This window comes from Carcharodon carcharias, chromosome 13 (genome assembly GCF_017639515.1).
Source record: "Carcharodon carcharias isolate sCarCar2 chromosome 13, sCarCar2.pri, whole genome shotgun sequence".
In the NCBI taxonomy this organism is placed as follows: Eukaryota; Metazoa; Chordata; class Chondrichthyes; order Lamniformes; family Lamnidae; genus Carcharodon; species Carcharodon carcharias.
The window spans coordinates 59,067,924-59,080,691 of record NC_054479.1 but is presented as its reverse complement, the minus strand read 5'-3'; the positions used below and the strand labels follow the sequence as shown (position 1 = coordinate 59,080,691).

General features: G+C 46.3%; 1 protein-coding gene across 1 annotated transcript in view; it reads right to left on the bottom strand.

Annotated features, from left to right (window-relative positions):
- Nucleotides 1–3,162: 3,162 nt before the first annotated feature.
- rsph14 (radial spoke head 14 homolog) overlaps nt 3,163–12,768 on the bottom strand; it is an 876,175-nt gene continuing 866,569 nt past the window's right edge. The window contains exon 6 of the mRNA XM_041203455.1: nt 3,163–3,403. Coding sequence (XP_041059389.1) covers nt 3,165–3,403 — 239 coding nt within the window. The 3' untranslated portion in view covers nt 3,163–3,164. The remainder of the gene's footprint in view (nt 3,404–12,768) is intronic.

Sequence of the window (12,768 nt, the reverse complement as noted above, 5' to 3'; positions counted from 1 at the left end):
GCAATGGAGATCTAAGCAGCACGTGAGTGCAGTCGATGTCACCCTGCACCTGTGGAAAACCAGAGATCTGCGCAAATCCCAGCGCTCTTGCTTTCTGGCTTTCCTGATCCCGGGCGAAATGCACAAAGTTGTGTGCATTCGCAAAGATTGTGTCCGTGACCTCCTGGATGCACTTGTGTGTGGAAGCTTGCAAGATCCCACACAGATCACCTGTGGAGCCCTGAAAGGAGCCACAGGTGTAAAAATTGAGCACCGCAGTCAATTTCACAGCCACTGGCAGTGGATGCCCTCCAAGATCCTGTGGCGCCAAGTGACATATGTGACCTACCAATTCCCTGGACATGTGCAATCTTTGGCAACACTGGTTCTTGGTCATCTGCAGGAATGATATGCACTGTCTGTAGATGCTGGGTCTAGCTAGGCACCGACCCACGACAGCTCACTGTGGCTCTTCAGCAGCATGCACAAGAGCCCAGCTGCCCCTTCTTCCTGAGACTGCTGCTCCTCCCTCTGTGCAGTCAGGCACCTCTATTGCTCTCTTCTCCTTTGTCTCCACTCCCTGTAAGCCATGAGGCAGACAGCTAGGTCACCAGGCCCCATGCTCCTGATGTACTCCTGCAGATGAAAGAGAGTGATGCCTGGGTTAGCATTGGTCTCCTAAGGACCTCTCATGGTTACGTGTGCAACTCCGGCTCCATCTCAAGGCCCCTTAGCATATGCTGGACAGTGCTGGCCACCATTTGGATGTCCAGAGTGCACTGCATGGCTGCCCGGAACCCCACCCACCTCCGCCCTACTCTACCTAACCAATTGGCAGCAGCTTTGCCCATTGGACTGCATGCTGTGCTCTCAACTCAGACACAGGCATTCTCCTAACCTGCACTGCAAGGCTGCAATGTTAGCTTGAGCCATGGGGGAGACTGGTCCAAACCTGAATGAAGACATTGTGAGGGCCTGTGAGCGCCTCCACCAGTGACTGCTCCATGGCCAGTTTTGCAAGGAGACTGTACAACTTGTCTAGTCATCCAATTGTTCTGCAGCCTCCAAAACGCTCATTAATGTGCAGCCAACACCCATGGAGTGAAAATCTCGAGCACTTGGTGGAACTTTCATGCCTCTGTGTGGCAGATAAGCTAGAGGCCCCATGTCAATGTAGCTGCGTCTGAACTGTCTCAGCTGCAAAATAATGCTCACTTTATACAAGGTCTCCCTAATGTGTGGCCGCTTCCCTCCCCTCCCCCCATGCATGTGCCTGTGCATTACCATTAGACCATGCTGCCTTGTACCCCCACCACCTCGCTCCAACCACAGTATAGCCCTTGTACTGGCACAGCAATGCCAGCCCAATGGGAAAAAGCGACTTACCTGTGCCCTCGCCTGAATGTGTGGCACCTCTTCCTTGAAGTCCAACAGGCGACCCTTGTGAGTGCTGTGCAATGTTAGTGTGCACTCACCTCTGAGACCCCTTGAAGTTCAGCTTGCCAGGTGCATGCCGTTTAAATGCTGTTGTGAATCATATTGTTTTGAAGTCGCATCGACATTGGGGGATGATTCCGACGGACAGGCAAGACGATGAGATGCAAATACAATTACATACCTGACCTTGAATGGCTAGAAAGGCAGCCCGCCATCGATGGGCGGAGTGAACAATGGCCAACTGGTGTCATGACGACATGAAACTCATTTTTGGTCTTCCCGCCATATTGTTCCCCCCCGCCCGCCATCAATGGGGGTGGGACAATTCCGCCCCAAGCCTTACACACACTGACCTGCTGAGCAGAGAAATGGGTTGATTCTGTAAACTATAGAGAGTTTCATTAATTTCTTTTTCTTCCTGGTGAAAGGTAGTGGTAAACCGACCGTGCTCCTGGAGGTTTGTGCCTCCAGGCCCCTGCATAAATCAGTTGATTGAATTTTGGCTTCTTTAGGCCATGGCTGAGTATAAGCAAATATTTGACCCTGTGGAGGAGACCAGAACAGATCACAATCCTACACTCGCCAATGTTCACACACATATGCACATTCCAATAGGCATCTTTTGGCAGAGGTCAGGATTTTTCCTTTTCCAGCCCAGGGATGTTGAGCTGCTTGTAATGTCCTCACTGTGATCAACCGATCCTGTGCTACACCCACTGGTTACCTGCTTTAATGACCTTCAACTTGTAGGTGAGATAAAGACACAGAAATACTCCTCTGTGTCTTTTTGTTTCAGGCTTGTGTACCAGCATTTTATTGATCTAACATGGGTACAGCCTTTCATTTAAACAATCTCTTCCAAAAAACCACGCTGATTTAAACTAATTTGATTGAGACAGTGATAATAATTAGGTAATTAAGAAAATTACACACTTAAGGCCAAAAAGTCCTGAGTGATATTTGCAGTTTATTTCCACTTAACAAACTGTGTCCAGCCACCAGAAAGTCAAATGACTGCACAGAACATTGTCACATTCATCATGCTCAGTGCACACAGACCCAATGAAAGAAGAGAAATAGGACCGAAGGAAGAGGAGCAAGAGTGTAAGCATGAGAGTATAAGTCAGAGACAAAAAGACATGTGGGAGACAGTATGAAAGAGTACCTTGAGAAAAGAGCAAACAGAATAACCAGGCAGTATTAGAGAGCTTTATTTAAAAAAAGGAAAGGTTTAACCAACTAGCTACTGGTAACAAATAAAATAAATTGTTTTGACAACCCTGAACCAACAATAACGTCAAGTTGAAGCTGCTGCCTTTCACTGTTTAACAAGAGGGAAGCTTCACAGCAGCCATACATTCCAGCATTGCAGATAGAGTGAGATAAGGAAACCACAGAACACCATGAAAGACAACAGGAAAATAAGACTAATGGCGAATACCAGAGCAAAATAAATTGGATGCTGGAAATTTGAAATAAAAACACAAAATGCAGGACACGCTCAGTAGGTCAGGCAGCATCTGTAGAGATAGAAACAGGGTTAATGTTTCAGGGCAGTGACCCTTTGTTGAAACTAAGAACTTGTGAAGACTGATGAGAACAAGACAATGGGGTAGAAATGACTATAAATGGAAAATGGTGTGAACATGATTGAAAGTAAGAATGGGAAAGCAAGGTTAGAAAAGGAATGTGAGTTTATCAGGTCAAAAGGCCCAAAGTGCAGCATTATTATATGTTCAACATCACAGCTAGGGTTTCCAGGTGATGATGTCAATGGTGATCTTGGCCGCTTTTCTGACTGCCTCACTGGGGTCATGTAACTTTTCCTGCAGAAGTACCACGTGGTCCAGCAGCAGTTTCCTACCCTCTGGGCTTTCAGACACAGTTGCGATGCTTTTGATGGCATTGAGCCGCACTTTATTTACTGGGTCATTCACCAGGATGAGTAAGGATGGAATGATGTCAGCCTTCAGTGCTTCATACTTTCCTATGAATATATAACAGAGTCCATGTCACAGACACTATCACACACCACTGTCAAAAAGTTCTTTGCAAAGGTTTCGAATTATTAGCAGTGAACAGAGCCAATCCTACAAGAGCAATTAGCTGATAAATCCATTAGAGTATAAGTATTTTGTTTTAAAAACTGGATAAACCATTAGGCCTCACAAACCCATCCACGTTTTTCTCAACTTAACCTGCGTTTCTTCTCATTTATCTCAGTCCTTTCTCTCCTCAGAAACATTAGTTAGCTGTCTCTTGTAAACATATGCTCTCTTTTAATAACATTACAAATACAAGACAACATTGTCTTTAGAAATTACTATTGCCAATATTAATGGATCACCGCTTAATGCCTTTGATGTCTCATTTGGCCGTCTGCTGTTTTGACATAGACATTACCAGTTAATTTTAAATGGGTTGACACCTCTACCAAAAGACCTGACAGTGGATCGCTACTACACTCATTACTAATATCAACACCAGTAATTTTTGAGCTCAAATCTTAAAAAAATGTCATGATAGTGCTTCTGTATTCCACATCTAATGCTTTAGAGGTTTAAGATAATGGATATACGTCTTAAAGGCTTACAGCAATATCATCCTACTTTGATGAGATTTATCAATTATCCTGGTCTGATCACTCCTTATCCACGTTACACATTGTTATTCTCTAGCTCTGAAGAAGAGTCATATGGACTCAAAACATTAACTCTGTTTCTCTCTCCACAGATGCTGCCAAACCTGCTGAGTTTTTCCAGCATTTTCTATTTTTATTACACATTTTTATTGTTCAGTTTAAACAGCATAAGGATGGTGCCATGCAATGTTTCTGAAGCAAATAACTGTCCAATTATTGGATCAAGGATTGAGAGATAAGTCTTGGGAGTGGAACTTAGAGCCCACAATCTTCTGGGGTAAGTTTTCAATTATAGAAACCACCCGATTTTTATTTTCATTGAAATCAGTGAAAATTGGGCAGTTTCGAAACCTGATGGATTTGCAATGCCAGTCTGATGTAAGAGTGGCAAATTGAAAATCCAACTCATCAAGTGAGGCATTGGGAAGAATATTCTCCACTTTAAAATTATTCAGGCATTGGGCCCACTTGATGGTCCTGGTCCCGCTTGTCTCTGTGGGCCCTTGCAGTACAATGTAACAGTCTGCCTCCTCACTCACTGTCCAATTAAGGATGGCAAGCAGGAAATGGATGCAGGAGGTCCAAGGTCTGTAGGACTGGCCAGATGGCAGCTCCACTGACAAAGGTGGGTGTTGCTGAACCGGATACAAAGCACGAGAGTGCATCAAAACGGGGGCGCTTGCAAAAAGCTTTGGAATGCTAAATAAAAATGAAGGGCCTGAACAGTTAGGGCCCTAACTGCAGAGGCGAAATCCATGCACTAAAGTGCTTTTTGCCATGACTGTGCTCGGTTAAGCCTTGTGTCACTGACAGAATTTACATTGTCCTTTTTTATTGCCCGTGATCAATATATTTTTATGCAAGTGGTGTGGCATTTTCTTACCCTCAGAGTGACTGTCCCGATTACATAAGACAGCAGCAAGTTTTTTGTGAGTTTTAAGATAAAGAAGATTACTTATTATCATACATTTGTCCCTGATGGTTAAAAAGACAAGATGTCTCATTCATGCATCTAACACACACAATCACATATGTAAAGATTAGATAAATATTAAGGTAAAACAATACAATTACAATTTATGTTTGTCTCAGTTTCTTTCATGGCAGGCCTGTAGTTTCTTAGATGAGTTGATGCTTTAAATGAAGTGAAGGCCTTGTAAAGCAGACAATTCTCAGGAAGCTGTGAGGCTTCTTGTAGTCAAATTTGCAGGAGGTTGGTTCTCAGGTGAACTCGAAGTTGGGACAGTTTTGGGGGGATGTCCTTCTCCCCTTTCAAGGTATTGCTGTTTATTACCTTGGCTGCTTAGATGACTTGCAGTTGGTTCAATAGATTTCTGACAGAACTCTGTCTCTGCAGTACAGCTTCTTTCTGTTATTTTAGAAGCAAACAGAAAGTATGTCTTCCTCACATGTCAATTATACATCCTGCATTGTGGCTTTCACACTTTGAGAGTTTGAGACAGCTAATGTCTTTGTACTTGAAAGACACATTCAACTGGTAATATCCTTTTGAATTAGTTTCAGGAATAGGCATTGAGTCAACATCAGTCTGGAAGATTCCTTTGTTGATAATGTGTGAATTCTCCTGATGACAGTGAATGTCCATGTTTAATTGGATATTTGCTTGACACTCAGGACCGACTGGAGCTTGAAATGCCAAAGGTCACATGATTTGTAGTGTCCATTTTAATAATTTGTTTGTGTTCAAAATTTTAAAGTATTGGTTGAAAGTTCATAATATACCAAAACAGGATGCTTGCAACTCCTTGATAGTGCTATGTCCACAGCCTCCAATGTCCCTCTGATGTCCCCTGATGCCCCACTGGGCTCCTGGAAGCATGGGATCCAGGCACCTTCCATAAGATTCCACTGCTGCCCAGAATTAAGAGCTAATTGGCTAAGTGCCTGCTGCACAGCTGCTGCCACAGGAAGTCTGCCTCTGGGAAAATATCCTGGGGGATGGGGGGTGAACCCAAAGTGCCTCAGACTAAATTTCCACATCCCCCTTCCTCCAAAGTCACTTCCACGGGGCTGGGAATATTTCGCCCAATCTGTGACCAGTTCCTCCATTATGCCACATGTGGGTAATACCAATCCACTGTGCCATCATCAGATTACATTCAGATTTTCTTTGCATAACCTCCCAAGATAATCTGGATTTATTTTAAATTTGATGCAGAGAGAAAAGCCTGTAATGACTGAAGTTGAACACATCTGAATATGACCATGCAGCTAGAAAGTCAATTTTGATGAGTAAAAACATTCAGTTATCATTGTTGTTATGAGAAGGTGAGGCACCCCCAATTTGTTATGATCCTAGAAGAGGCTCCCCCAAATTGTTATGCTCCCTGGTGAGGGGGGATGAACTGGTTCCCCTTCTTTATTCAACCCCCTTGGTTGGTAGCAACACGGTTAATTTAAAAAGGAATCAGAGAGAAAAAGAGCTTTTTTTAACATGTAAGTGCAGGGATGACCAGTTGGTATTCTTCAGCTGTGACCTTCACAGCACACGCATACCAGTAAGAACATCAGACTAGCACACAGAACTAGGGTAGCAGTTGGATTTTTAAAAATGCCTTTCTTTGTATATTACTGGAAGAGAAAAGACAAACATATCTCTCACCCAGATCTGCTTTCTTTTCAACGCAGTTTATGTTCACAGCCTGGGCTATAACTCAACAGGAGGTGGTTTCGGCCGAGATGGTAATCATTTTCCATTATCTCCGCAACCACAGGAGATTACAGTTCAGTTTGCATTGTATCTTTTCCATTGAAGTGCCTCTGAATGAAGTAGGCTAGCCGTGTCACACCTTCTAGGTGCGATATTCCGTTCTCTCCGAAGTAGCTGGTCAAGTAATCCACGTAGGAATTTTTCAGCACATGGTTACCTTACAGCCTCAGCCAGCTTTTGCTTGTATGCCCTTTTTTTAAAGAAACACACATCCTACTTAAAAGTTCAATATGTTCATAGGCGATTCAGCGACAGGATTCGTGGTCATGACATTATGCTAACTCAGGTTCATTTCTGACTCCTTGTGGTGAAGAACACTACACTAGTACATCTGTAACATCATAAGATTACAGAAGATAGATGGCACAGAAGCAGTTCATTTGGCCAAACCTGTGCATGATCCATTCGAGCCTCTTCCTATCTTCCCTCATCCAAATCTACCATTGTAATCCTCTATTCCCTTCTCCCTCATGTGTTTGTCAAGCTTCCCCTTAAATGCATCAATCCTATTCACTTCAACCTTTCAGTGGCAGTGAATTCCACATTCTCAACACTCTTTGGGTAAATATGTTTCTCCTGAATGCCCCATTGGATTCCTTGGTGACTAACTTATATTAACAAACTCTAGTTCTGCTCTCCTCCATAAGAGGAAACATTTTCTCTGTATCCACTCTATCAAAACCTTTCAGAATTTTAAAGACCTCTATTAAATCACCCCTCAGTCTTCTTTATTCAAGAGAGAAGAGACCCAGCCCATCAATTCTTTTCTGATATGTATACCTATGCATTTCTGGTATCATCCTTGTAAATCATCTCTGCATCTTCTCCAGTGCCTCTATATCCGTTCTTTAGTATGGCAACCATAACTGCACAAGGTATTCTAATTAATTAATTAGCTAATTAATAATTGCCAATAATTTGCCCACTTTAACGTTTATTAACAACCTCCTGTAATTTGTTGCACTCCTGCTCAGTATTCACCATCCCCCCCAATAATTTGGTGTCATCTGCGAATTTAGAAATTGTACTTTTGGTTCCAAGGTCCAAATTGTGAATGTAAATTGTGAACAACAGTGGTGCTAGCACCGATCCTTTTGAAACATCACTTCTCTTCCCATTCTCTACCACTGTGAATAGCCCCTTTTAGAGGTAAATAATTATAATTTCACTTGGGTTAACACAGCAAGTGCCCGTTCCAGCTAACAGCAGATGGGATCACCTTACAAACTGCTACATGCAATAGGAGAATTGCAACATTTGCATTAATGAAAATACATAGCATTGAAGGGGCACGATTCCAGTCTCTGAACATAAAATCTGGCCCAGTTTTCCATTCCAGCATTCACCGTTTGCAACTCTGCCTTATTATACAACTGCTTGGAGGTTAATTAACTCACTGGACTGTACAAAAATATAAAATATTCAAGAAAGCAGCATCGACTAGTCCTTTTAATTATACCTGCATGTGGCTGTGACTGCTGATGCACTGTAAAACCTTTTAAATTATGTCTTGGTGTGTATTTTCTTTCCTCCCCTGAAGACCTGGATTCCTTGCTTTAGGTTATTCTGCTGGATCAGTTTTTAACTCTTTCAATTAAAATTAATTTGTGGGTTTTGAAATATTTTTGTAGATATTTTATACATTTAGCATTGGGGGGGGTCATTTTCAACTTCAGAAGGTAGGGGTAGATTTTGACTTTTTGAGACAATGGGCAGAATCGTCCCAGATTTGCACTAAGTGGGGTAGTGGGTGGTAAAAACGGCGTTTTACCCGCCATCCACAATGGTGGCTTCTCACGCCGTATTGTCCCAAACCCGCCACATAAATCATGTATTCCTGGGAAACATGTCGTTTCCATGGCAGGCAGGCTGTCATTCGTCCGCCACTCCATTACCTCGCCGCTTCATCATGCCGGGCACCACATTTAAAATGCTGCCGCACACACACCTCTCAGTCCTTTCAGCTCAGGACTCCTGCACAGAAGACAGGATGGCCCCAAAAGGCAAAGAGACTGCAGTCCCCAGGTTCAATGATGCATCCCTTGAGCACCTTTTGGCCGAAGTGGAGGCCCGCCGTGATGTCCTCAACCCGGTCTGGCCTCAGGAGGGGCAGCAGCATCACCAATACGGCTTGGGAGGTGGTGGCAGCGGTGGTCAGCATCAATGCCCTGCAAAAGAGGACAGCCACCCAGTGCCAAAAGAGGGCGAATGATCTCCTCCGTTCCGCCAGGCTAAGTCACTCTTCTCACTCTCAACTCACATTCACAAACCCATCACACACCCACAGGGCCCTCACTCACTGCCAGTTCAAGGGACCTCATCATTCACTCTCTTACACACACTTTCATTGTCCTCATCCCGCCCGTAGGACCACTCATGTCAGGAATACTTATCATCTGGCCTGGCAGGTGTCCTGCTTACACTCTCTCCATTTATTCATGCAGGACAGGCTGGCACACAACATGATGGAGAGGTCGCAAACTGGTGGAGGAGTGCCTGAAATCAAGGTCCTCACAGACTTTGAAAACAGGGCCATCCAGCTGGCTGGTGAGGATCTGGACCGTTCCTGTGCTGATGGTGAGGTCGGCGCTGCTCTACCGAGTGAGGATCTAGCAGTGCAACATCCATCAGACAACCGTGCCATGAGTGATGTGTCCTGTTTCACAGGCCACTGCCATGCACTAACTATCTGTCCTTGCTTCCGCAGGCACATCTGGGAAACTGCCAAGAGAGCCCAGAACCCAAGGCCTCCAATCAAGCCCTGAGGGAAGCTCAGATGAGTAATCTGCTGAAACCCTCCCTGAAGATGCGTCACAGCCTCACTCACACCCTCCACCAGTGCAGCAACACATGCCTTGGTGGGATCTAGCTTTAGAATAGACACAGGATCACAATCTGGTGAGCAAATTGCACTGTCTGATCCACTACAGGCAGCGGCAGCGATTTCCCAGGTTTTTGGCAGAGGACTGCTGGAGTCCAGAAATTTGCTGAGTCCAAGTCAGATGATGAGCCTCTGGACTTGGTTATGTCGCAGTTGCTGGAGCTGCAAAGGCAAGCTTGGAAACATCAGGAAGGGCTATCGGCTGTATTCCTTAGATTGCAGAGCACGATGGAGGAGTCTGTCCACCTTCAGGCTGAGGTGATAGCTCCGGCATGCCAATGCACCCAGGCCAACACTGGCAGAGTGGCAGCCTCCATTGAGACCTTGATCCAGGATGTCACTCATGCACTGTTGCACGGGCTAACCTCCATCACCGATGCTGCTGTTGGCCTCCAACAGTGTGTACGCAAGAGGGGTGCGGGGCAGCCTGATCTCACTCCAGCAACCCCTTCTCCTCAAGGAATCAACCAGGGGTCCTTGGGCGCCCCCAGGGTGGAGGATCAGTAGATGTACCCGCCCAGGGCCACCCATCCAGGTGACTCTGGGAGTGTCCAGCCTATCCGAATCCTCTCTTCCTGTGACCTCAGCAGCTCCAGCTTCACTGCCACACAGCAGGACCCCGAAAGCAGGCCAGGGCCCTCAAGGTCTCAGCCTTCCAGAGGACACCCGCCAAAGTCATCACAGACAGGGCTTCACAGTCAGCAGGCTGCCTCCACCTCCGCTGGGGATGTCCGGGGAGCACCAAGACGTAGTAGCAGGGTTAAGAAAGTTAAGAAGATGTAGTGGCACAGCCTGGGCACAGGTCTTAATCACCTGTACATAATGTTCACTTTTGTCAATAAACTCTCAAGAATGTCTCCCTACCTTTGGCTCCTTGTCCTGATGAGCAGTGTTTGTGTCAATCAGATATGAAACCTTTCTGCACAAGATAAAGGCAGTTGTCTCAGTCCAGGGCCTCTTCCCTGTGCTTTGGAAGCCTTCAGACCAAAGTGATGGTCCGGCCTCACACTCCCTGGACACATTAATGATACCAGCACCTTGACGGTGCTTGTCATTGCTGCCAGAATGTTGTGGGCAGGCATCACAGAGTTCTGTCATTTTCTCTGTGTGCTCTCAACACCTTTAAGGGGTTGGCCCCCATCTCCTCAGCATCTGTGACCAGTGACACTTTGCTCCTGAAGGGGTCAAGTACTGAAGGTGGACAAAGGATCAAGTACATTTAAAGTTTCATGGCTGCGTCTCCGTGTTATGATCCTGATCACAGAGGGCAAGCGAGCTGCCCTCGGCCAGACAGAGTCAGACATTCTCAGAGTCTCTGTGAAGATCTATGGAGTGTCCTCACTGCATGACGTCATTATCCTCCTGGAATCAAGTGACTATTAGGGCCTCTACTGCATCTCTATGACAGGAGCATTCTCACAGAAGGTATGTGCGCTGCCATAAGCCAGGCTGGAGTCAAATTTTCATAGATGCAATGTGAAGATCTATGGTATCTCCTCACTGCATCTTGTCATCATCCTCCACAAATCTAGCAGCAATGAGGGCCTCCCGAGCACACCTGCCTTGTCTAGCCAGTGTGAGGGCTTCATTGCTGTCATCTTCAAGGACCTCCTCACCCTCATCGCTGTCGACGTCTTCTTAATCCGAGGAGACCTCCAGCTCCTCCTCAGCCAGCTCCTCTCCCCGTTGCAGCACCAGGTTGTAAATGGCATAGCAGGCGACGATGATGCGTGACACCCTCTGCGGACTGAAGAGCAGGCCTCCATCAGGCCGGTCCAGGCACCGGAACTTCATTTTCAGCATCCCGATGGTTTGCTCCACCAACTTATAGCTTGCAGCATAAGCCTCATTATACCTTAGTTCTACTGCAGTCTGAGGCCACCACACGGGTGTCATCAGCCATGTCCTCTGTGGGTAGCCCCTATCCCCAAGGAGCCATCCCTGCAGCTTCTGTGGACTCTGGAAGACGTCAAGGATCTGTGATCAACTGAGAATGTAGGAGTCGTGGACACCATGGAAACCATGCACAGACCTGCAGGATGTGTTTGTGATGGTCGCACACCAGCTGCACATTCAGCGAATGGAATCCCCTGCGGTTGATGTAGTTGACCTCTTGTTGCAATGGAGATTATCATGATGTGAGTGCTGTCGATGGCACCCTGCACCTGTGGGAAACCTGAGATCTGAGCAAATCCAATCGCTCTTGTTTCCTGGCTCTCTTGGTCCCGGGCAAAATGCACAAAGTTGTGTGCCCTCGCAAAGATGGCTCCTGTGACCTCATGGATGCATTTGTGGGCGGAGACTTGTGAGATCCCACAGATCTCACCTGTGGAGTCCTGAAAGGGGAAATTGGCATAAAAATTGAACGCCACTGTCACTTTCATGGCCACTGGCAGTGGATGCCCTCCATGTCCCTGTGACACCAAATCCTGCCACAGGGTAGGATTTGTGATGTGTGACCATCACAAACACATCCTACAGGTCTGCGCATGGCTTCCATGGTGTCCATGAATCCTACATTCTCAGTCGATCACAGATCCTTGACGTCTTCCAGAGTCCACAGTAGCTGACAGATGTGACCAACCAGTGCCCTAGACATGCGCAGTCTTTGGCGAAACTGGTTGTCGGTCATCTGCAGGAGTGAAAGGCAGTGTCTATAGACCCTGGGTCTACCTAGATGACGACCAATGATGGCTCGCTGAGGCTCTTCAGCAGCATGTGTGGGAGCCCCAGCCGCCCCTTCTTCTGGAAGGTGCTGCTCCTCCCTCTGCACAGCCAGGTGCTTCCGTCGCTCTCTTCTCCATCGTCTTTGCTCTCTGTAAACCATGAGGCATACAGCTAGCTCACCAGGCTCCATGCTTCTGATGTATTCCTATTGCAGGGAGAAAGAGAGAAATACGTGGGTTAGCTTGGGTGTACTAAGAACCTCTCTTGTTTAAGTCTTAAGTCTTAACACATCCCGGAGAGTGCTGGCCACCAGTTGGGTGACCAGAGTTAAACGCGCTGCATGGCTGCCCGAAACCCCACCCACCTCCACCCATTCTATCTGACCGACTGGCAGCAGCTTCACCCCCTGGACTGCATGCTGTGCTCTCAGCT